Here is a 25,640-nt window from a genome sequence, read left to right on the forward strand (position 1 = left end):
TTTTGTTCTCCCCTGTTCCCCTCCCTTACCTTGTCGCGCTCTGAATCACTTGTGTACGAGCGTGATAGAAATAAAATATCAATCAATCGTAATCAGGCGCTAATGGGTTAACGGCACCGCAGCATTTTACGGCACCGTTAACCCATTAGTGCCAGGATCGTAATGAGGCCCTATGTGTCATCAGTGCATTTTATGAAGCAAATTTTATTTTCTTCAAGGAGCTCAAGAAATGGAACAATAAAAGTATTAGAAAAAGTGGGGGACAAGCAGGCCCCTTCTCGCACCCCATGTGTGAGCAGAGTTGGAAAGCAAAGTTGGAATTGCATCAGCCAAAGTACTGCGGACTCTAAACTAGCGATTGGACAAGAATGATTGGACCAACGTGTCGCTGGGTCAGAAAACCCCGCCAACTTTCCTAGCCGATCAAGCAATAGAGTATGATCAACCAGGTTAAAGGCGGCAGAGGGATCAAGCAGCATTGGGAGGGCTGTTTGTCCATTATCCATAATAGTCCAGAAGGGCAGTTTCTGTACCATGATTCTCACTAAATCCCGATTGCCACTTGTTGAGAATGTTATTGTTACCCAAGTGTGTCAAGACTTGCGTGTAGGCTACTCGATCGATTATTTTCGGCAGAAAAGGAGAGTTTGAAATTGGCCTATAATTCAAAGGATTAGACGGACAGAGACCTGATTTTTTTAAGTAGGGGCGAGATCCATGTGTTCTTAATCGACACAGGGACATGACATTCACTAAAAGAAGTATTCACAAATTTACAAAGTGTACCAATGAGAAGAGGGGAGCAGGTTTTTATAAACAGCGCAGGACATGCATCCCCTTGCAGGAGGTTGGTTTTAAAATGTTTTATTAATAGGCCCAGGTCCTCCAGAGATACAGGTTTGTAATGAAATTGTTCAGTCTGGCCCCAAGCTTTCTGTGTCAAACTAGGAGTCACATTTTCGTAAAGTGTTGCAGACTTTTTGGCCTGATCGATGTTAAGTTTAATCATATTAAGTTTGCCCAGAATAGCATCCTGAATGGAGGAACACCATTATGTGTCTCTAGTAATAATTTCTGTGGCCTTTTGAGCTGGATGTTCTAATTCTTTCAAGATGATTGTAAACAGATCTCTGGGCTGAGATTGTGGCAAGTTAATTCTGCTGTCAAGTGAGGACTTGTTTGCTAATATGACAGCTTTCTTATAACTGTTAGCCGCCGGCTTATAGTTCTCATCAGTCTCAGCAATAGGGGCTTTCAATGAATAGAGGCATTTAATCTTGCCACTCTCAAGCATTTGAAGCTCAGAATAGAACCATAGATTAGCCTGCCTTTGAATAATTTATTTTGTTATTTTTAAGGTGTGCCAGTTGATCATTGGCATCCCGGAGGGTATTTTCATATCTTTCAGCAATGTCATCTACTGCCTCCAAATCTTTTGTCTCCTGCTCCAAGGCTAGGAGGCAAGGGCTCATTGTGTCAGGTGGAAGATTCTTAAAATTTCTAGCAGGAACTGTAATTGTAGATAACTCTACTTATGGCCACTTTTGCACAGCTAATTTTAAATTGAATGAAGCAATCATCTGACCAGGGGCATGGGGCAATTTCCTGGCTGGAGAAAAAAAAGACATTAGAACGCGATATCCAATTGAGAGCATTGGCTTGATTATGGGTGGGATTTTTAACTGTTAGACGTGAACAAGTGATATGGATGATGGTTCCAAGGTTGGCGGCTGAAAGGGGCTGGAATTGGAAGCATGGGATGTCCAGGCTCTGTGCGGGGGCAAGGGCGCTGTTACAAGTGAATGCTTGATATTGATTTCAAGGTTGGCGACTGAAATGGGCTGAATTGGAAGCATGGGATGTCCAGGCCCTTTGCGGGGGTAAGGGCGCTGTTACAAGTGAACGCTTGATATTGATTCCAAGGTTGGCATCTGAAAAGGGCTGAATTGGAAGCATGGGATGTCCAGGCCCTTTGCGGGGATACGGGCGCTGTTACAAGTGAACGCTTGATATTGATTTCAAGGTTGGCGACTGAAAGGGGCTGGAATTGGAAGCATGGGATGTCCAGGCTCCGAACGGGGGCAAGGGCACTGTTACAAGTGAACGCTTGATATTGATTCCAAGGTTGGAGGCTGAAAAGGGCAGAATTGGAAGCATGGGATATCCAGGCCCTTTGCGGGGGTAAGGGCGCTGTTACAAGTGAACGCTTGATATTGATTTCAAGGTTGGCGACTGAAAGGGGCTGGAATTGGAAGCATGGGATGTCCAGGCCCTTTGCGGGGGTAAGGGCGCTGTTACAAGTGAACGCTTGATATTGATTTCAAGGTTGGCGACTGAAAGGGGCTGGAATTGGAAGCATGGGATGTCCAGGCCCTTTGCGGGGGTAAGGGCGCTGTTACAAGTGAACGCTTGATATTTGATTTTGTCTTGAAGTTGGCCGATCCCTGTGGGTGCAGCCTGGACATTGGGCCTCATTACACGGTAGGCGCTAAGGGATTACCGGCACCGGTAAGGTCACCGGTGTCGGTAATCACATAGCACCCTACTACGAGGTACAAAAATTGCGGTACCGTTATTAGCTCCTTCGCCATTCTCATTGAGCCCTATGGGGGCTTAATGGAAATGGGGAATCGTATTTGGAATGGGGACTTACCAGGTCCTCCAGGGTCGGAATGACCCGGTAAGTCCCCATACCGCCTACCCATACCCGGTATGCAGTAAGGGAGTAGCCATGCCGCTAATAGCGGCATGGTTACCTCCTACCGTGTAATGAGGCCCATGTCACAACTGACGTTGTCTTTAGTTATCAGGGATGGTGGGAGGATGGAAGTTTCTAGTTCCCGAAGGATGACGATTAGATCCCGGGAGATGGATGTGGCATTAGTTATCCTATTGTTGTAGCTAGTGGCTTTGGCTGCGTGGATGCTTCATTTGTATCTCATCGCAGCCTCAGTAAACAGGGATTTGTTTGTTGTGGTAGGCTTTTTCATCCAAGCAGCTTCGGCTGCTCTTTTTTGTGTGTGTAGGCACAGAGATCTGTGGTGCACGAGGACTTCTGGTGTTTGGCAGGTATGGCTTTATTTAAGGGGAGCCAAGGAGTCAATGGCGTTATTTAGGAAGGTTATGCAGTGGTCTACCAATGTAGCTGTATCCTGGGCAGTGGGCAGAGGGTTGACTGAGCAGCGGACGGTCAAGGGCACTGGTGAGGTTCTGTGTGCAGCCTGCCAAGTGGATAGGTAAACAGGCAATGCTAGCAGTTTAGTTGGCTTTGCTTCCAGGAATAGGAATAATGTAGGTGGTGATTTGGTGATCGGACCATGGGCATGGGGTGTTGGGTAGAATGGATATATGCAGCATCCATGATCCAGTACTCAGTTGAGAATGCAATCTTAGGTGTGTGTGGGTTGGAGGATGAGTTGGGTGCAACCTAAGGCAGAAGTGGATTTTGTTAATGTTGAGGCCTCGGTCTTGGTCGGGTTGGTGTATGGCTATCACTACCATTTGCCCGTTTTATTTGTAGATCGCTACCTTTTAAGAAGGTGCCCCTCATACACTGCATGTACGTGCTTCATAGATAAGTCAGCGGTAAGTTCCTTATCAATTAATAGACTAATGATATATAGGCAACAATGTGTTAAATTATAGGTAACAGCACTAATAAAGCTGTTTTGGACTGTTCCCTTGGGTTTTGGTTTATTCAGTAAACTAAAGAACCACCACCACTTGGGATTTTTTCAACGCTCAACGAAAACATATAAACATCTCTAATATACATAAGTATGACATTAGAATTTCCCCTGAAGAAGTGCTGTCATTTGTTTTTGACTAAAGCAAGAACGAAACGTGTTGGGAGTGTTTTCTCTGCCAAAGCTTGACAGAGTGCTAAAATAAGACATTAATGGGCTATTGTTAGGACCTTATGTTGGTACCAGCAAATAACTCAAATGTGTAGGTGCTAGATATTGATAATTTTCAATTTATTGAATGCTAGCAGATAATAGTGTCATTTTAGAGGGGAAGTCTACCCATGTCTAGATGTTCGTTAGCGTGAATAGAATCCCTATTTTTGCACATGCCACTTTAGTGATTACATTAAGATGTGTATGATATGATGGAATTTTATGTCCTTTTCTACCCTTTTTTTGAAAAATAAATTTCGAATTTTACATTTTGAATTGGTGATTATTAGCTAAAGGGTCACGATATAATGTATTGACTGTTTACACCATTCATAAGTTATGATGTACAAATTGCGTGAAAAGTTGTTTGATGTATTTAGCGAATCTTAAACAACAATTGGTGGTTCCCCCCTTTTGACTGGGAAAAAGAAGTGGATACAGTTAAGAGGAGTTGGGATCCTTTTTTTGATATTTCATTTGATTACTACAAGGGCATGATCCCACCCTCTTCCCAAAAAACAAAAACAAAAAAATAGGTTCTTCTGGAAACCTCCTTAAATGTAACTTCCGATGATCCCTTCGAGTAATAAAGATTAATTCTGTGACATCATAACATATGTAAATTGGGGGTACCCACACAATTTATGTCAGCCCAAGTCCAACAAATACTAAGGCTGGCCTTGCCTGAATGTCTGGACAAGGAATCCCACACAGGCTACAGAGTGCAGTTTTACAATCACGCGTGGGACTTTTTCCAAGCTACAATATGAGCAAACTTCATCAGGAAGGACCTGTAAGAGTTAAAAAGTGTTCACTCTTGCTGCAGGCCTGCTGTGGAGCAAATCCTTTATCATTCAAACAGTTTTTGTTTCTACAAATGTGTCACTAACGGGCAGCAGTTCAATTAACAGCTGCAGAAGACACAGTGAGCCCTCCCTCTGAAAATCTTAGCTTTTCTTTTCTATTAATGTAGATTGTTTGATGTGTCAAGATTGCACACATACAACACATGATCGCCTTCATCAAAAGGTGACTACCAGCAGGGCAGTTTATCATGAAGGCTCTTCTGGAGAGGGGTGTCTAAGTCCTGGCCTTAGTACGACACATTGGACAGTTCCTAAAGCGCTCCAGTTGTCCAATGTCAGGTGTAACATAATCAACTATTCATGGCTTACTTAGGCTGATGTGATGCTGTATGGCACTTGTAGTGAGGCATTTACAATGTATAAAGAAATACAAAATGACATGCACTACAAATGCCTTACTTTACAGAAAATGGCTCTAGGTTTTTGTTCATGGGGTGGCTCTACCCTAATGGGCCATGCGGCACTGGCCCACCACCCATTATGGAGAAGCCAAGCGGCCCAGCGTAAACACTGAGTGCATGCTGAGGGTGTGTCGTGGGCTGGGTGTGGCACTGGCCCACCACCAATTATGGAGAAGCCAAGCGACCTAGCGTAAACACCCAGTGCATGCTGGGGGTGTGTCGTGGGCTGGATGTGGCACTGGCCCACCATCAATTATGGAGAAGCCAAGCGGCCTAGCGTAAACACTGAGCGCAGGCTGAGGGTGTGTCGTGGGCTGGATGTGGCACTGGCCCACCACCCATTATGGAGAAGCCAAGCGGCCCAGCGTAAACACCGAGTGCATGCTGAGGATGTGCTGTGGGCTGGTTTTCACCACTAAGGGAAATGGGACTTCCCTTTGACGGTCAATATAATATCCACGCCTTGCATTATCAATGGGCCATGCAAAGCCTGGGGTGTTTCGCTTCCCCAGCCTGGCTGGAGTCTAGGCCGGATTTCATTTTTTCTTTTTTATTGTTTTTATGGCTAAAAAAGGTTTAACAAACAAACCAGGTTAGAAACAAAAAAAGAAAATAATGCAGAAAATTAGACAGTGGCCCTCATTCGGACCCTGGCGTTTAGGGGTTAACGGCACCGTAAAAGGTTGCGGCACCGTTAACCCCTTAACGCCTTACTACGAGGTCCTTTTGCGGCTCCTGACCTTAACGGCTGGTCTGGACCAGCCGTTAAAGCAGGGACCCGCAAAGGGACTTCGAAGGTAATTATGGTACTGCAATTTGCGATACCGTAATTACCGCCTTCCCCATTCCCATTGAGCCCTATGGGGCAAAAATGGGAATGGGGAAGGGCCAATGGTAAATGGGGAATTACCAACCCGCCAACCTTGGAATGGGGTGGTAATTCCCCATTTAACCATGGCGGAGTCGGTAAATTACCAGTGTTAACCATGGCGCTAATAGTGCCATTGGTTAACGCCAGGGTCCTAATGAGGGCCAGTACATTAAATTACACACTACATAAAATACAATTTAAAACAACACAATATTAAAAGAATGATCATAGGCACAAAAAAGAAAAAAAGAATAAAGACGACTCTTTAAGTAACTCAGGCCCTCTCCATTTTCCTCCAACTCAAGGGCTTTTAAATAGGTAACCACAGCTACAGTGGAGGATGTGTGACCTGATAAACAGGATGACCACATCTCCTCACTGTCCCCTACAGACAAGGAGAACACAAACTTTTGTAAACATTTAATTCTTTGAGGGCCCAATGCTGTACAAGCGACAAATACATGTTTCAGGGTTTCAGACATAATTTAGTTTTTACAGAAACACCCCAACTGATCAACACTTGTATGACCCCTTCTGAACAGGATTCGCTTAGTCGGACACAGGTTCCATCTAAAACTTCAAAATGAACGACGTGCCGACTTTGCAGACTATACTGCAAAAATGGGGCAAAAATTCACAGTTTCTTGTGATCATACTTTAGGTGAGAGAGAGAAGGGTATGCGTGCAATTTTTCCAAAGTGCGAGTCCAGTCTAGTTCAAATAAACGTTTCTTAACAAGCTCTGGATTCTCGCACAAATCCCTCAGCAAACTAGTCACATTTCCCAATAGCACAGTGGTCGTGTATCTCATTAACCCAAGTGCTGGTCCTCCTTTCCAGGATGCTTTTTAGATCTTCAAACAAGGAGTCCTGCCCTGTTGACAATATTTTCCTGTACTTACGCAAGTACGCAAGGGTTTGTGTCTGTGTAATTTGAGAATCCTGAAGGTATTCTCACTCCCAAACCCCTTGGGTCCTCTAGTAAGGTGGCCAGGGAAAGGCCATCACTCTTGGATCCTGACCCTGGGAGTGGAGAAGTGGGGAAGGATCACCTAGGTGGAGGGTTCTTGGGGACTGGGGAGCCCTTGGGCAAGACATGGCATCCCACTTTTCCTAGTGATGACCAACTAAACCCTTCACCCATCTTCATTGGCTATTATAAGCGTGTTATACTCATTCCTCCCTATTTGACACTTGACAGTACTGGGACGAAGAAGCAACTAAGAGCAATAAAGACCATTCTCTTTTACTACTCTGGTACTGGGATGAAGAAGATGCCTGCTAAGAGGTATAAGGGTCAGGTATGTCCCATTAATTGTGGTCAGGCAGAGTTAACTGAAAGCTTGTGCCTGCAGCCTGTCAATGGGTGGTGCTCATTCCCGTGTGTAGAAGCCCACACAGGAGGTATTTAAGGGTCAGAAGGTGGAAGACTAGCCATGGAGGTCAGGGACTGTGTGCTCCCAGCTACAGCGAGAACTGTCAGAGCGACCAGTGAGTTTCTAGCGGGAAACCCAGTACGCGAGTGTGTGAACTATGTTAACAAAGAATACATTGGAGTGGAGTGGTCGCGTGGCTCAAACGAGCACGTTTCACCTTTTCAATTACTTCATCGCCAAGAATACTTTATATCGCAGTGGTCGCATGTGACATGAAACACGTTGTCAAAGGTCTATCCATTTAAAGCAAAATTAACAAATATTACACATAGGGAGTCATTCCGAGTTGGGCGGTAGGGGCTTAACGGCACCGTTAAGGATGGCGGTGCCATTATGCTCCTACTGCCCTATTCCGAGGTCACTTAGCGGGTCCCAGCAGGAACGGCTGGTCTGACCAGCCGTTCTTAGCGGGACTCGTTAAGGGACCTTGGAGCTAATAACAGGCCCGCAATTTGCGGGCCCGTTATTAGCGCCTTCCCCATTGAGCCCTATGGGGGCTCAAATGGGAATGGGAAATGGTTTACTGAATGGGGAATTACCGGGTCCTCCAAGGTCGGAATGACCCGTTAAGTCCCCATTCAGTGGGACCGGACCCGGGTTTGGAGGCAGCCATGGCGCTACCTCCAAACTCGTAATGACTCCCATAATCCAACATTGAAACTTTAAAGGAGACTGAACCAACATTACACAGTTAAAGCAGAACAAATAAATATTTAAGCTTTAAAAAAGGAACAAACAGACAATTGAACATCTAAAGCCAAACAAACTACTAAACAGCAGAATACCTCTTATACACCTTACAATATGGAAACGAGCTGTGTATGTGAGATCCCCAAATTATTGAATACCAAACTGAATTAAAGCTTTTGTGATCCAACAGCCTAAGAGACCTTTTTGTGACTAAAGAGGGAATGGAATCTTAAATACAAGTAAATCAGTATATGCTGAGTTCCAAAGTGGATACAATTTTAAAGAACAAGCAAACTACTACATGTTGTGTTTAAAATTGGAAAGAACTGAAGAATCATCAACCAAAACTTGAAGTCTGGAACTTTAAATTTAAACAGCAGAAAAAGAATTCCCAACTTATATAAGATGTACTAGCCACTAGAATAAATACTTGAAAGTGGGAACATCAGAACTGTGAAACTTAAAATAAAGGAGGCAAGCATATTTTCCATTGAACTGTGTTGTTTAACCAAACTATATCTTGGGGAAGGGAATCCTTGAGATCGGAGAAATTTGTTGAATGAAATGAGGACAGAGTCTCAAGGTTCCGTTGCATTTTATGACTTGGAACTTGGGGAAGGGAACATGAGTATTGAATCCCAAGAAGGTAACTTTCAGACTTTTTGTGGAACAGTTTTATACTTGGGGAAGGAAACGAAAGGAAGCTGCGAGCTGGAAGAAGCTCCGACCTTTGTATTGAACACCGTTTTCTTTTGGTTGCTGACATCCCTACACAATGTACAGAAATAGTTGCGAGGACAAGCATAGGCTTTGGACACAGACAGATTCCTAAATTGAACTCTTTGACTCAGACTTGCATTCGTTTTATTTAGGTAGGGGAGTCCCACCTTTACATAGGGCAAGTTAGGCCTTCATTCATCCATCCTGACATACAAGAAAAATAAAAGTTTGCATAAAGAGGTCTGGGAGTCCCTCTACCGGTATGAACACAGCCCATTGACCTGTTCTTGGGTGGATGGCCCCCGGGAGTCTCAACTACACTTTAGCTCACTGTGCTTTTCACAGAGAAGACATTTCCATAAGCCTATCAGTCTTTGTCCCACCCGAAGGTAGTCCAGCACCGAAATGCTAGACAAATATCCTCTGAACAAGAGTACACTAGGCCGAAACACATGTATGTGGTTGCTGTTGGTACTCTTGTTCAGAGGAGAATTGCCCAGCGTTTCGGTGCTGGACTGCTCCTGTGCAGGGCAAAGACTGATATGCAGGGATATTTCTCCTCTGTGAAAGAGACAGAGCTAAAGACTTGGTTGAGATTCTCCCAGGGTCCAACCACCCAAGAACAGGTCAATGGGCTGTGTTCGTGCTGGTAGAGGGACTCCCAGAAGCCCCCTTGTTTTGCAAAGAAAATAAAAGCATTGCGTTTGAACTTGAAGTCTGTTGTCTGCGTCATACTTCATGGTGGCTTCACAGTAAGCACGTGTGAATGAGAGGGCAGTCAGCGGGTATGCTGTATTAATGCAGTGGCATACATATTTGCTGGTATTATGTGTAAAGCGAAGCAAACATGATGAGAGTTCTTACATTGGATTACGTGAGGGTGCTGAGGGGTATAGGGACAATTTGTATGGACCTATTTTCTTACAGAGGGCAAAGCATATTTATTTAAATCTGAGGCCATCATTGTTGCGCTCCACGCATTACCCAATTCAGGGTTTACAGCTGCTGCCGGCACTCTATCGGTGCCCCATTGTCTCTGGGCCCTCCAAGATGGCTGCACCACGCACCCATTTGGGCCAGCCCCTCCTCCCTTTGGTTGCGTTGGCCCTTTAAGCCAACTGCAGCAACCGGGAGGCAGTAGCCGGGCCGTACATCCAAGGCCCACAACGAGGGCCCCTGTGTGCCTCTTGTCCACTGTCTAGGGACTGCTTGCACCCCCCCCTCACTTGCAGCATTCATGATGCTGCTCCCACACTCCTCAGTTGTACCTCATTTGTACCCGGGCTACCAAAACGTCTTTCACCTCCATAACTATGGGGTAGTTCCCTCCAACTGGACATATTCTTACCCCCTTTGTCTTGTCCCTCCTTATCCACCCACTGTTCCAATTTGAATTTAGTTGTATTCGGCCCAGCGACTGCATTGTGCTACTTTGCCACGTGGGTCCTATCCTGACCCTCACCCTCTGCTGCCCCCCTCTCTCTACATCATCAATGGCACTGTCTGTTTCTCCCATCTACTCCAACTGTTTCTCCATTGACTTTCCTCCCTTTCTTACTAGGTCTGTCAGGAAGGTGTTCAAAAGGGATATCTTGGGCTCTAACCCAGGCCTACCCATCACTAGCGCTTCCTCCAGACAGACCCTCACAACACCCTCTGTTGTTCCTTTGCCAGATCTATGGACTCGTCTTATGGTCTCTGTGCTCTCTCCTTTCTACTCTTCTCCCATTAATGGTGGCACCCGCTGGGAGGCCCTTCTAGCCCCCTTCGATTCCCCTAAGGTCATCATTAATGTCTAACTGAATGGCACCGTCTTGGTCAAAGGCCCTCAGGCCAACCTTCTCTTTGATAGATGGTTCCCATGCCTCATCAATTTCCTTTCATCTCCTGCTGTCACCTCTCTCCTTCCCTCTGCTTCCTTGCCTCCCCCTTCTGCTTCCCAGTTGGCTACCTTGCCCTCTCCTTCCTCTCCTGTCCCTCCCCCCACCCCCTCAGGCTGTCTACACCTCCCTCTACACTTCTGCCGGGCTTACCTCTGATCTGTACCCCTCCCCCCAGGTCCTTCAAGAACGGCAACCTTCTCCATATTGCCACTCAACTCTCGATCAGCCGTCAAACACTCCTCCAACATCTGTCGCCTCCTGGAACAACTGGACCTCGATGTCCTCTGTCTCCCTAAGACATGGTTCACGGCCAGCTCTGTCACGAGTTTTGACACTCTCCTCCCTGACAGCTACAAGATCCTCTCTGCACCCAGATCCACCCAGTCCAGAGGGGGTGTAGCCCGGATCTTCCCAGAGTGGATTCCTGCCTCCGTCATTCCTATCCAGACCTACTCCTCTTTTGAATGCCTTGTCTGCAGGCTCTCTCCCCCCTGGCCACTCTCTTACTGTTGCTACCATCTATCGGACACCTGGTCAGATCACCCCCTTCCTAACAGAATGGGCGGACCTCTCCTCCTCCCTCCTGGCCTTAACCACTCAACTCCTCCTTCTTGGTGACTTCAAAATCCATCTGGATGCTCCCTGCTCCTCCTCTGTACCCTTTCATGACCTCTGCAATTATCTCTCTTGCCATTCTCCCCTCTGGCCCGACTCACTCTGCAGGGCACACGATTGATGCTCTAATCTCCTCCGACCTGCCCATCTCCATGCCTCAGACCACTCCAGGAGAGGCAAGGGGAGTGATCACTCCCAGAGCTGAGGCTTTCGCCGCCACTTTCCTCCTCCTCTCCCTCATCCTCCTTCTCCCTCACATCCTGGCACAGCCCTATCCATGCTCTACTCTTCTATCTCTGATACTCTGGATGTTCTTGCCCCTGTCATAAGGATCCGCTTGAAGCCCAAAGCCAAGTTCAACTCCTGGTACGACTCCGACCTAGCTACCCTTAAACACGAGTGTAGGGTGGCTGAGAGGAAATGGAGGGATTCTTGTACATCCTCTGACAAACGGGCCTGCCGCCTGCTCCAAAGGCATTACCGACTCCTTGTCCGAACTAAGAGGAGAGCCCACATTCAAGCCTCCATATCTGCGGCCTCTAAAAACTTGGCCAAACTCTTTCAAATCTGCAAGGAGCTGGCCAACCCTGCTGCAGTCTCTACCTCCCCTGTCACCTCCCAGGCCCTTTGAACGGCCCTTTGCTCTCATTTCATCCAAAAAAAAACAGGACAACCTGTCCACCCTCCCATCCTCTCCTCCTCTTCCCCCTTCTCTCGCCTCTACCTCTGGCCCTCCTACAGCTGCCCCCCTCCCACTTTCTCTTCCTTTCCTCTTTTCTCCCCTGACAAGGTTTCCAGACAAGTCCGATCTCTGAAGGTCTTGTGAAAAAACAGGTTCTTCCCTGTTCATCCAAAACCATGAAGGACAACACTGACACCCTTGCTCCTGCTCTGGCTGATTTCCGTAACCCCTCCTTCACCTCTAGAGCCTTACCTGCCCTTCTGAAGCCCTCTTGTGCAATCCCTCCTCAAGAAACCCACAGCCGACACCTTCCTGCCCAGCTAAGATCTCCATCACTCTTTTCCTGGGAAAACTCCTGGAAAACCTGGCCATCTCCCAGCTTAATCTCCACACCGATTCGGTTGGTTGTCTCCATGACCATCAGTCTGTGCCAGAAGCACAGAAACTACTCTCCTGAACATCTGTGAAGACCTACTCTCCATCTCTCTTCTGCCTTTGACATGGTCAACCATGCCATCCTGCTCAACCGTCTCAGTGATAACCTGGGTATCACTGATCAGGCCCTGGCCTGGCTGGCCTCTTTCCTCTTCGATCAATCCTCCCAGGTCCAACTTGGGTCCTTCCTTTCCTCTATCTCACTCTCTACCTTTGGTGTTCTCCAGGGGTCTCATCTCTCTGCCTGGTTGTTCACCAATACCTGGCACCCCTTGCCCACCACATTGCTGCTCTCTGCACCAACTTTCAGTATTATGCGGATGACTCAGCTCGTTGTCAGGCTTCCCTCCCCCACCTTCTCTCATCTCTGCCTATCCACTATCCAGGAGTGGTGTGTCACCAATGATTTCTGCCTTAACGCCAGCAAGACTAAAATTCTCCTCATCGGCACACCTGCACCCTCCTTTCGTGTCACTCTCTGGCCAGCCTCCCTTGGTCCTCTTCCTCCTCCCACCTGTGAGGCTAGGAACCTCTGGGTCATTTTAGACTCCACACTCCTTTTCTTCTCACATCTCCAAGAAGTCAAACTACCAACTGCACCTCCGCAGAGGTATTCTTCCTTTCCTCTCCTTCCCCCAGAAGCTCACTGTCTCCAGAGCTCTGGTTCTCTCTACGCTGGACTATTGCAGCAGCCTCTTTCTAAATCTGCCTGCTTCTACTCTCCGCCCTCTGCAACTCATCTAGAACAGGACTGCGCGACTTGTCCTTGGCCTCAAGCCCTGGGATCGTATCTCTCCAGCCCTGAAATCTCTTCATTGGCTCCCAGTGGCTGCAAGGATTAAACTTAAGACCCTTTGCATTGTCCACAAGGCTTTTTTATGCCTGGTTCCAAAATACCTTCAACTCTCCCTCCGTAAATACCTTCCCACTCGAGACTCTCAGCTCCTCCACCTCCAACTCCCTCAGGGTTGGTCACTACTCCAAGCGACGAGTTGTGGGTAGATCTCTTTTCGGCTGGGGCCTCCCTCTGGAACAGCCTCCCAGCCACTCTAAAACTTGAGCAGAACCACCTCCGGTTCCAGAAGCACCTCAAGACCTTCCTCTTTGCTTCTGCCTTCGCTCTTCCTCTCCCGTGCTGATCTTTTTGTTTCGGTACCCTGCACCTGGTTACCCTCCGTCTTCGGGCCCAGGTCCCTGCCGACTCATCCACATTGCCTCCTGGCAACCACTGTACTTGGGTCTGTATATGCAACTCTACAGTCCCCTTACCTACACTTATCAGACACCCCATGTCTGCGCATTAAATCTGCAGTTGCGACCCTGCTGGCTGCACTACCAACTTTTATTATTTTCCCCTTGCTTAGCACTTTCCACTGCTCCCCCCCCCCCCTTGCACTCTCCCACTTCCCTCTCCCCTGTACTTGCGCATTCTCAATGTCACTGGGCCTCGTCGCGCTCTGAAACATTTGTGTATGAGCGCAATACAAATAAAATATCAATATCAATTGCAATCATGTGCAAAGCCAACACGCCAAGTGTTCTTACACGGCCATTCTGGCCTACAATAGTGCTGCCCGTATGGAAATGTTTCCTACAGTGGCATGCCATTATTTCTGGCATTATGAGCATGCCAACTAGAAATATGTCCTTATGTGGAGTGCCAGCATGGAAATGTTTTCTTACAGTATCATAAAGTATACCCTTCCATTAAGTGAGAATACTACCATTTATTTCAGCAGCCAGCTTGGAAATATATGGGCACAGCAAGCATTTAAAAGTTTGTTTCCACTGACGTGTATAGTCAAAGGCAAAGGTATCATCTAGATGGTCCGGTGTACTGTTGGTGACTTCGCATCTACAGAGTTTCTTTTATAAAAGATACCCTGCATACAAAGGCTGGTTGTAAACTTCGTTTTTGTACCTATGTGTCACAGAAAGTGTGCTGTAAAATACACCATTTTATTCCTTCATGTGAAGAAAAGAAATTCTCCTGCATTTTAATGGAAAAATGTTACGCCCCTCCAATAAAAATAAACAATCACCAAGTGTCACTGTATTTTTCTGAACATGTTTAAAAAAATAAGAATACTAATAAAGTAGTCACTTTAGAGGAGGTCAACAGGCAGTGGTTTGCCTGCAGGGGAGGTGAGAGGGCAGTGTTTTGACTGCAGGGGAGGTGAGCGGGCAGTGGTCTGCCTGCATTGTTAGCCTAATAAAGTAGTGGCTTTAGAGGAGGTGAGCGGGCACTGCTCTGCCTGCATTGTTAGCCTAATAAAGTAGTGACTTTAGGGGAGGTGAGCGGGCAGTGGTCTGCCTGCATTGTTAGCCTAATTAAGTAGTGGCTTTAGGGGAGGTGAGCGGGCACTGCTCTGCCTGCATTGTTAGCCTAATGAAGTAGTGGCTTTAGGGGAGGTGAGCGGGCACTGCTCTGCCTGCATTGTTAGCCTAATAAAGTAGTGGCTTTAGAGGAGGTGAGCGGGCACTGCTCTGCCTGCATTGTTAGCCTAATAAAGTAGTGGCTTTAGGGGAGGTGAGCGGGCACTGCTCTGCCTGCATTGTTAGCCTAATAAAGTAGTGACTTTAGGGGAGGTGAGCGGGCAGTGGTCTGCCTGCATTGTTAGCCTAATTAAGTAGTGGCTTTAGGGGAGGTGAGCGGGCAGTGGTCTGCCTGCATTGTTAGCCTAATAAAGTAGTGGCTTTAGAGGAGGTGAGCGGGCACTGCTCTGCCTGCATTGTTAGCCTAATAAAGTAGTGGCTTTAGAGGAGGTGAGCGGGCACTGGTCTGCCTGCATTGTTAGCCTAATAAAGTACTGACTTTAGAGGAGGTGAGCGGTTAGTGGTCTGCCTGCATTGTTAGCCTAATAAAGTAGTGGCTTTAGGGGAGGTGAGCCGGCAGTGGTTTGCCTGCAGGGGAGGTGAGCAGGCAGGTGGTGGTCTGCCTGCATTGTTGGCCTAATAAAGTAGTGACTTCAGGAGAGGTGAGTGGGCACTGGTTGGCTGCATTGTTAGTGGAGGTGAGCAGGCAGTGGTTTGCCTGATGCATGGTTAGCCTAATAAAGTAGTGGCTTTAGGAGAGGTGAGCGGGCAGAGGTCTTCCTGCATTGTTAGCTTTGGTGAGATTTAGAATTCTCATACACCGCTTTAAGACTCCTCCTAGCTTAGCTTTAGGTCCTAGAGAATACATCTCCCCTGCTCTCCGATCGGTTGACAAGCTTCCTTCAAGGCTATGTGCATCACTCATCAAGCCTTCTACAACAAAGGACCTGAATACCTGTACCAAAAATGTACTTGCGGCAGGTGGAACAGAAATCTCAAATCGGGTTCAGCACTTGTACTCTGAATTCTAGTGACCAAATGAACCCATATGGAGAGCACTACCTTCTCAGTACAAGCACCCACAATCTGTCACTCTCTCCCGGTAAACATCCACTGCAAAGAGGACAGCCTCGTCTTTAGGAAAGTGCTCAAAACCTTGTTCTTCTCCTCTTCACCCTGGTATACATAATATCGGCCTCTTGCACAATCAACCCCATGACTGGCCTCACCGACCCCACTAATTCTCATTGCCCAAATCTTCCCACTTTCTCATAGCACACACAACCATATGCATCAGCCTTCCTATTTGTACCTTTGCTAACATAATCATTGCCACGTGCCCAGCACAACTCCATCTTCGGCCCATCCACCGTACACATTTTCTGCACCCCACCCATCTCCTCCCTCACACATAACCCATTCATCTGCCTTCTTATCTACTCACTTCAGACATGTCCGATTCGCAAGAGCCAGCAAACGAGACTGAAGGAATCTGGCTCTCCCAACATAACTCTCTCTAGCCCCTCCAACCTGTTAGCTGAATATAAACCACTCTAGGATCTCTTAACTCAAGCTGTCCTAGAAGGCCATGGAGACCTTATTTCCTTATTATGTAAAGTAGGCTCTCCTAAACATAAGCTTCTCCTTCCCTTCGATGGACCGTCCAGACTTTGAAGCCTTCCGCGTTGTGTCACTCCCTAGCTTACACCTGTAGGTACTCTTGCCTCTCTATCAGGTTCCCACACAGCAAGCAATATAAACTAGGCAGTCAGAAACCTCACATGCAGGAATCAGACACACATGGGAATGAGGTAGATGGATGATCGGGAGGTGGGGGGATGGATTAGCGTGAGTTTTCTCTCTAAAGGACCGAGTACTCCACTTTCCTTAGGTGATTCTGCATTATCACCACCACGCTGGAAGCCAACTCAGCAAAAGATAGTACATACAAGAGGAAGTACACTGGTGGCATGTGTGTCTTATCTTACATAGCTGCATGTGATGTGCATGTTATTCAGTGAGGGAGGTGCCCTGCATAAAACGCACAGCAGAGCCCTCCACTGTTGACAGTTGCTTTGGGGATTAACAAACTTCTTACTTTATCCTCACCCTCCCTTGCGCTGCAACCCATAGAATAAAGCAGAGTCCCACAAAAGCCTGTGGTGCGGCTGTCATATAGCCACTGACACAGCACTCTGCCATGTGCCTTTGCAGTCGCAAATCACCTTGTTGCCGCCCACCCCAGTTTTTGTTATTGTTAATGTCACCACCTGGGGAAGGGTCTCGGGTGGGATGCATATTCTCTCTCATTGCCAACGTGAAAGCATGTACCTGTGGGTTGATCCCACGTGGTCATTACACGTGTGTTTGGGGGGGCAGGGGGCAGTGGGCATATTGATACTAAGAAAGGCATTCCCGACAGGGCCGCACCAGTGACGCACAGGCAGAGATCTATGCGGGGCTGGGGATCAGCTTGGACTAGGCCTGGAAGTCCATATTTACTGTGGAGGGTGGAGACACTAGGGGCATGGCTGGGTGCCTTAGTGGTCTTTCCCCCTAAGGAATATGCACCATGATAATGTATGTAGCTCTGCGCTGCAGCCTGTGCAATGTGAGCGGGGGGGGGGGGAGAATGGGGGGGTAGAGGGGTGATGGGGGGGGGCGGGGGCACCTCGGCCACTGGCCACTGTGCAGGGACACAGAGCGCCTCATGCCCCTTCAGACACACCCAAAGCGCTAGGGCCCGGGAGTCAGCATGCGCACAGCAGCATAAAAACAGAAGCCAGCGCCCACGCCAGCTCCAGCATAGCGCCTAGACTGCCACGCTAGGCGCTGCACCATCACCCTGTGACACTCACGTCTAGTAGAGTATTCCTGCACAAACACAACCGCGTATAGAAGTACGCCCTCAGCACGCGACTGCCAAGGCAGATTATGGAGGCAAGGAGCCCGGACACCCCCCTGCACTCTCTGCACCGCACCGGCCCGTGAGATGTGCACCAACAACCGTCACTGGGCATGCGCACTGATGAGAGGCTGATGGCGCATGCGTCATCCTGTCACTGGGCATGCGCACTGATGAGAGGCTGATGGCGCATGCGTCATCCTGTCACTGGGCATGCGCACTGATAAGAGGCTGATTGAGCATACGTCATCCTGTCACTGGGCATGCGCACTGATGAGAGGCTGATTGAGCATGCGTCATCCTGTCACTGGGCATGCGCGCTGATGAGCGACCGATGGCGCATGCGTCATCCTGTCACTGGGCATGCGCACTGATGAGAGGCTGATTGAGCATGTGTCATCCTGTCACTGGGCATGCGCGCTGATGAGAGGCTGATTGAGCATACGTCATCCTGTCACTGGGCATGCGCACTGATGAGAGGCTGATTGAGCATGCGTCATCCTGTCCCTGGGCATGCACACTGATGAGCGACCGACTGCGCATGCGCTGGAGGGCGTGTCCAATCGAACCGTGTCAACCTCAGTGAGCGCGCGCACTGAAGGAGTGCCCAGCCGCGCATGTGTCAGAAAGAGCGGTGTCTCTACAATGAGGCTACTCACGGGGCTGCAGTCACGAAGGCGCATGCGCTCCCCGCACAGTGTCTGAGCCGCGGACTCCTGTCTCACTGCGCATGTCTTCTGGAATAGTGTGTTGGCTCTGCGCATGCGCGTTCATCCGCCAGCAGATGTACACAGGGAAGCCGAGCGCCCCGGGCATAAATGCTCTGTCTCTAGGGTTCACCGCTGCGGTGCCGAAGGTCGCCTGGGCCTGCCCTGCCTTCCCCTGCCCTCCCCGCCGGCTGCTCGCTGAGGAGGGGGTCCTCCACTCGCCATGAAGCCCAGGAGAGGCGCGCCGCTGCAGGGCTCCGAGGGGGTGAGTCCTGCCCAGCCCCGCACGGGGGCTAGCAGTGCTTTCTCAGATGCGAGCAGCTGGGGCGCCCCTGGGTTACACACATTACCATGGCGACGAAGATGAGGCTAGGCGGCCAGCCAGCCGGGAGCTTCAACACCACATGCCCACTGAAGAGCTATACAGCCTTCTTTGTCCGCAAGTGGCTAACGTGGCGGACACCGCGTTAGAAGGCAGCGAGGTGACCACGCTTCTGGATATCCAAAGGCCCAAGGAATGAGAGCCACTGCTACCTCGCCTCCAGATCACTCGGCCACGCCCGAGGAACATGGGGGGGGGGGGGCAGTCTGATGTCCACAGGAGGAGGTTCCATCGGCATCAGACTCACCCCCACGCTTCTACAATTCAGAAAAGAACTCCAGACCCAGCTCTTCAAGGAGTCTCTCCTCCTCAACACCTAGGCCAGCATGTTATCCCTCGCCTCCCTACCACCCGCTACAGCTGTACCCCTCTTCTGTGCCCCTGACTCCATGCCCGCTCCCACCTCATTCTGGCACCGGGAACGAGCGCCTCTGTTCACGCAATACCACCCCCTCCCCTTGCCACACTTACTAACCCAGCCTTAGCAGGCCTCCCGCAACCATTGCCCCCTCACCTCTCCTGTGCACTCATCAATGCTCAGTCTAGAATTGCGCATGCAGCTGGTGTTGGGGACCTCGTCGCTCATAACAACCTTGACCTCCTTGCCATTAATGAAACATGGCTTCATCCTGCTGCAGGGGCCGCCCTATCCATTGCCATTTCCACTGGCTACACAATCCTCCATTGCAACCATACATTAAACAAGGGTTGCGGAGTAGCCGTCATCCACAGGAGAGCACTTACCATAAGACCACTCTCCACGAGCGCCCCTCCCTCCTGCGACCTTCTCTCTGCTAAGCTCTCAGGCTGGATTTGAAGGGTTTCATCCATATGGTTTCCGTTCTGTTTGTTAGGAAAGATTTGATCCACAGTAGGGCAGTGTCTGTTATTCCGATTCTAATCTCTTTATGAGCATAATTAACTGTGTCGAATTCTGCGGATAGGTCTAGAAGTATCAAGGCAGTGCTGTTGTCCGAGTCTGCGTTCATTTTTAGGTCGTTCCATATTGAGAGGAGAGCTGATTCCGTTCCTCTCATTGGTCTCAAGCCAACTTGTGCCTGGTCTACCAGGCAGTGCTCGTCTATGAATTCTTGGGTTGTTTTGTATATGTACGTTTCGAGCAGCTTGGCTGTGTATGGAATGCTGAGCGATGTTTAGTGGATCTTCCAAGATCATCGCTGGTCTTAAACTCTCTCGATGCCAAGGAGACACATGCCCCACTCCCCTTATCAAGGAGTGCTATGAAGCCCTCACATTAATAATCACATCGATTATTAACTCCTCCTTCCCCACCAGCTCAATCCCGACCAACCGCAAGGAAGCTTGGATCTTGCCCCTCATTTAGAAGGCATCCCTCAATCCCACTATCCCTACCAATTACTGCCCCATCACCACTCTCCCATTCCTACTTAAAATCCTGGACCACCTATGTCCAAATACAAACCTACCTTGAAAACAGAGATCCTCCGCCTGTGCTAATCAAGCTTCCGCCCTAATCATCTGGTCATGGCACAGAATCGGCACTACCTGACCTAAAAAATCAAATGGACGATATTTGCGACTCTGGAAACCTAGCCTTCCTACTACTACTTGACATATCGGCTGCATTTAATCTTGTGAACCACCTAAAAGTCTGCTACCACCTCACCAGCTACTTTCTCCCCCAAAGGTTGTATCTTTCCTAGCTGGCAGGACCACCGCGTCATTGCAGAGAAGGCATCTGCCCACCCGAGCTCTGCATCCTAGGGTGCCTCACAAGTATCCTGTGTCTCCCCCACCCTCTTTAACGTGTATGCTAAACCTGTCTTCGACCACCTCATCGTTTCCTACACAAATTATGCTGATGCCACCCAGATCCTCCTCCCCCTCTCCGGCAACTATGATCACGACATTGGTGCCACCAACAAAATCTATGACACAATCCAAGTATGGCTGGCTGCACACCAACTCTGCCTCAACAATGCTAAGACAGAAATCGTTGTTGTATGCACTCCCACACGCCTATCCAAGCTGGACCCCGCTTTCGCACCTTCACTATAGATGCCTTCATCATCCCAGTCTCCTCCTCCGTTAAGACTGGGCACATACCTTGATTCCAACCTCAACATGACCCAACCAGTCGACGCAATAACCTTGTCAGATGCCCACATTGCAAAACTCCAAGTGCCAGCTAACCATTCCTCTCCACGAAAGACTGCCTAACTATAACTAGAGCAGTCCTCATTTCCTGATTGGACTATTGTAACTCTGTCTTTGCTGGCACATTCAAGCGCAACCTTAACAATCTCCAATTGATAACGATGCCATCTGCGCCAGCATGGACCTTGCCAAACAGGACCATGAACCAGCCCACAGACTATCTGCACGCTGGCTACCTGTGCAAGAGCAGATCGAATTCAAAATTCTCTCCATTACCCACAGATGTCTCTCAAACACTGCTCTATCCTACCTCTCACAGAGAGTAACCAAGACTACTTTTACCAGACTTACAAGATCCACCGACTGACCCCACCACACTTCAAGCACACAAGAGTGGAGGGCTGCAGCTTCCTAGCCACCGCCTCCCATCTCTGGAACTCTCTGCCGTTCCACCTGCATGCTGAAACATCCTACATGCCGTTCAGGAAACAACTAAAAACACTACTGTTCAACCCTCCTTCTCGTTCCCCTTTATCCCTCCTGCCCACTCCTCCTTCTCGTTCCCCTTTATCCCTCCTGCCCACCCCTGCTACTCATTCCCCTTTATCCCTCCTGCCCATTCCTCCTTCTTGTTCCCCTGTATCCCTCCTGCCCACTCCTCCTTCTCGTTCCCCTCTATCCCTCCTGCCCACTCCCGCTACTCATTCCCCTTTATCCCTCCTGCCCACTCCACCTTCTCGTTCCCCTTTATCCCTCCTGCCCACCCCGCTACTCATTCCCCTCTATCCCTTCTGCCCACTCCTCCTTCTCGTTCCCCTTTATCCCTTCTGCCCACTCCTCCTTCTCGTTCCCCTTTATCCCTCCTGCACACCCCTGCCAATCGTTCCCCTTTATCCCTCCTGCCACCCCTGCTACTCATTCCCCTCTATCCCTTCTGCCCACTCCTCCTTCTCGTTCCCCTTTATCCCTCCTGCCCACTCCTCCTTCTCGTTCCCCTTTATCCCTCCTGCCCACTCCTCCTTCTCGTTCCCCTTTATCCCTCCTGCCCACCCCCGCTACTCTCACCTTCAGCAGCAGGTTAGCAGCTTCCTCCTCTGTCCATGCTGGGTTTTTCCAAGAAACTAGACAAGAGCCTTCGTGTTTAAACCAAGACCCCTTCTGCTTTCCATTGCTGCTGGTTTTTCACTGTGGGAAAGCTGTCGGTGCCCCTGGCACACTGCATTCTGAGCATAAACCTGAAATCCTGGGGGAAGTCGTAGAACCTTGGCGCTTGGCCACAGTTCTTACTGTCGGGCTATACCGGCTGTTAAAGGCCTGAAGACCTTATTAAAGGCTGTTGCAGCCAGCTAAAGGGGGCAATACTGAACAATCTGAAGTGGGTAAATCCAGGATCTAAACCTTTTTGTTTCAGGCACCACTTACGTTCTATGATGTGGCCGCCTGCTTCTCCGAAGAGGAGTGGAAGCTGCTGCAGCTCTGGCAGAAGGAGCTGTACAAGAACGTGATGAAGGAGATCCAGCAGGCCTTCAGCTCTTTGGGTGAGATCTCACAGCCTGTCTTTGCTTCATGATAGAAAATGTATGCATCACATTCATAGAACATGTAGTTGAACTTTTTCTTTTAGAATTCGAATTAAAATGTAGGAATGTTGCTGAGCAAATGTAGGTAAATTGTCGTTTTTGACCTCTCAGCACTGATGCTTGTCCAACTAAGATCAGGATTTGTTTACCACCCTGTGACTCAGATTACAAGTTTACCACTTATATAAGTCTTCTGAAGGCAATTGCACGATGAGGCCTGTGACTGTTTTCCAAAGTAACGCAGCTATGTGCTGTTGTGAGACAAGCAATAACCTCATCCGATGCCTTTTAATTTCAGCAAGCGTTTTACAATTCAAAGAACTATAAAGGTGGCACTTGCGATTCTTGGTCCTTCCCCTGCCTGAATGGTGGGAGTGTGGAGCCGATGTGCCTGGCAGTGGAAATGCAGGTCCAGAATAGCCCAATCCAATAGATGAGTCTGGGGGAGGGGTCGGCACAAACATAGCTCCGGTTTCAACCCAGAGCATGGTGGTGCTGGACAAGAAAAATACTTTTCCACACTTTACAGCACCAGTATTTAGTTGAACTGAATATCTATCATTTTTTCAAATCCTCGGCTGATTGAAAATAGCTCCTTAGCCGTTGAGTTGCTCCATATAAATACAGAGTGCGCCATGAGGATTCTGCCAATATACCCTCTGTTTCTGTTTCTCCTTCAGAACTTTTAAAATTGGGCTGAGGCGGGTAGAATTCAGTAGTCTGCACATTCTAAGCATCATTGTTTAAAAGCTGCAGGATATTTAATAACCAAAGGTATTTTGTAAGGCGCACATAGATATAACCTGAAGGGTCTACTTTAACATGGAGTCTTGTTATTAATGGGTGTTAATTGAGCGTAGACCTAACTCTGGGAAGCAATGGAGTGCTTAACAATCATAGGGGAAAGAACATGAGAGGGGCAGAAAAACAAGGCAGTAGGCAGCTAACGGGGGCAGGGGAAGGTGGCCAATTTCTCAGCAACAGATCTACAAACAACCAGTGGAAGACACTCTGGGAAGATGATCACCCAGTCTCAGGTAGGGCGGATGGTGTGTGGACCAAGGTGTTGGGGAGGAGACATTTCTGGAAGAGCATCTACCTGAACTGTAAAAGCCAGTTTGATGTTTGATAGTCAAGATTTGCTTCAGTGGAAGCAATGCACTGCAAGTGTGATCTTCTTCTTTGCTTTCTCGGGGTGATTTGCTTCAGTGGAAACAATGCACTGCAAGCGTGATCTTCTTCTTTGCTTTCTCGGGGTGATTTGCTTCAGTGGAAGCAATGCACTGCAAGCGTGATCTTCTTCTTTGCTTTCTCGGGGTGATTTGCTTCAGTGGAAGCAATGCACTGCAAGCGTGATCTTCTTCTTTGCTTTCTCAGGGGTGATTTGCTTCAGTGGAAGCAATGCACTGCAAGCGTGATCTTCTTCTTTGCTTTCTCAGGGGTGATTTGCTTCAGTGGAAACAATGCACTGCAAGCGTGATCTTCTTCTTTGCTTTCTCGGGGGCGATTTGCTTCAGTGGAAGCAATGCACTGCAAGCGTGATCTTCTTCTTTGCTTTCTCGGGGTGATTTGCTTCAGTGGAAGCAATGCACTGCAAGCGTGATCTTCTTCTTTGCTTTCTCAGGGGTGATTTGCTTCAGTGGAAGCAATGCACTGCAAGCGTGATCTTCTTCTTTGCTTTCTCGGGTGATTTGCTTCAGTGGAAACAATGCACTGCAAGCGTGATCTTCTTCTTTGCTTTCTCGGGTGATTTGCTTCAGTGGAAACAATGCACTGCAAGCGTGATCTTCTTCTTTGCTTTCTCGGGTGATTTGCTTCAGTGGAAGCAATGCACTGCAAGCGTGATCTTCTTCTTTGCTTTCTCGGGGTGATTTGCTTCAGTGGAAGCAATGCACTGCAAGCGTGATCTTCTTCTTTGCTTTCTCGGGTGATTTGCTTCAGTGGAAACAATGCACTGCAAGCGTGATCTTCTTTGCTTTCTCGGGTGATTTGCTTCAGTGGAAGCAATGCACTGCAAGCGTGATCTTCTTCTTTGCTTTCTCAGGGGCGATTTGCTTCAGTGGAAGCAATGCACTGCAAGCGTGATCTTCTTCTTTGCTTTCTCGGGGTGATTTGCTTCAGTGGAAGCAATGCACTGCAAGCGTGATCTTCTTCTTTGCTTTCTCGGGGTGATTTGCTTCAGTGGAAGCAATGCACTGCAAGCGTGATCTTCTTCTTTGCTTTCTCGGGTGATTTGCTTCAGTGGAAGCAATGCACTGCAAGCGTGATCTTCTTCTTTGCTTTCTCAGGGGTGATTTGCTTCAGTGGAAGCAATGCACTGCAAGCGTGATCTTCTTTGCTTTCTCGGGTGATTTGCTTCAGTGGAAGCAATGCACTGCAAGCGTGATCTTCTTTGCTTTCTCAGGGGTGATTTGCTTCAGTGGAAGCAATGCACTGCAAGCGTGATCTTCTTTGCTTTCTCAGGGGTGATTTGCTTCAGTGGAAGCAATGCACTGCAAGCGTGATCTTCTTCTTTGCTTTCTCAGGGGTGATTTGCTTCAGTGGAAGCAATGCACTTCAAGCGTGATCTTCTTCTTTGCTTTCTCAGGGGTGATTTTCTTCAGTGGAAGCAATGCACTGCAAGCGTGATCTTCTTCTTTGCTTTCTCAGGGGTGATTTGCTTCAGTGGAAACAATGCACTGCAAGCGTGATCTTCTTCTTTGCTTTCTCGGGGCGATTTGCTTCAGCGTTGGCTTGGATTTAGCAGGTTCATATATTGGGTTTTCTGCAACTTACCCTACTTGAGTGCAGACATGTTTGTGATTGATCCAGGATCGCTGTATAAGACATTCATTTTGAACTTTAGATATTGTACATTTTATCTCTTGCATCCCTCTTCTTTGGTATTTTGTGGCAATTGTTTGGTCGTTTTCGTTTGTAGGGCTTGGTAGCCCTGAGTATCTGGGCGTGGGCAATGTTGAATAAGTCTGTCCTGATTGTCTTGCTGAGAGGTCTTTGTGTTCGTTAAGCCGATACACCCCTCGGAACTCGTATTTAGACTGGTTATGGAATGCCCGAGGTCGCCAGCAGAATGTGCAGGGGCACTCAACTCTGGTAGGTTTGCAGAGAATAATA

At 48.5% G+C, this 25,640-nt stretch overlaps 2 protein-coding genes across 4 annotated transcripts in view; one reads left to right on the top strand and one right to left on the bottom strand.

Annotated features, from left to right (window-relative positions):
• Nucleotides 1–17,840, bottom strand: part of LOC138564455 (zinc finger protein ZFP2-like) — a 75,373-nt gene extending 57,533 nt beyond the window's left edge. The window contains exon 1 of the mRNA XM_069642910.1: nucleotides 17,672–17,840. The gene's annotated coding sequence lies outside the window, so the exon portion shown is untranslated. The remainder of the gene's footprint in view (nucleotides 1–17,671) is intronic.
• Nucleotides 17,841–18,511: 671 nt separating this feature from the next.
• LOC138564481 (zinc finger protein 583-like) overlaps nucleotides 18,512–25,640 on the top strand; it is an 87,946-nt gene continuing 80,817 nt past the window's right edge. For all 3 annotated transcript variants that reach the window (XM_069642912.1, XM_069642913.1, XM_069642915.1), the window contains exons 1-2: nucleotides 18,512–18,690; nucleotides 22,358–22,484. In XM_069642912.1, the coding sequence (XP_069499013.1) occupies nucleotides 18,649–18,690; nucleotides 22,358–22,484 (169 nt within the window). In that variant the 5' untranslated portion in view covers nucleotides 18,512–18,648. The remainder of the gene's footprint in view (nucleotides 18,691–22,357; nucleotides 22,485–25,640) is intronic.

The sequence above is a fragment of the Ambystoma mexicanum genome, chromosome 1p (genome assembly GCF_040938575.1).
Source record: "Ambystoma mexicanum isolate Mex_15411 chromosome 1p, UKY_AmexF1_1, whole genome shotgun sequence".
Taxonomy (NCBI): domain Eukaryota; kingdom Metazoa; phylum Chordata; class Amphibia; order Caudata; family Ambystomatidae; genus Ambystoma; species Ambystoma mexicanum.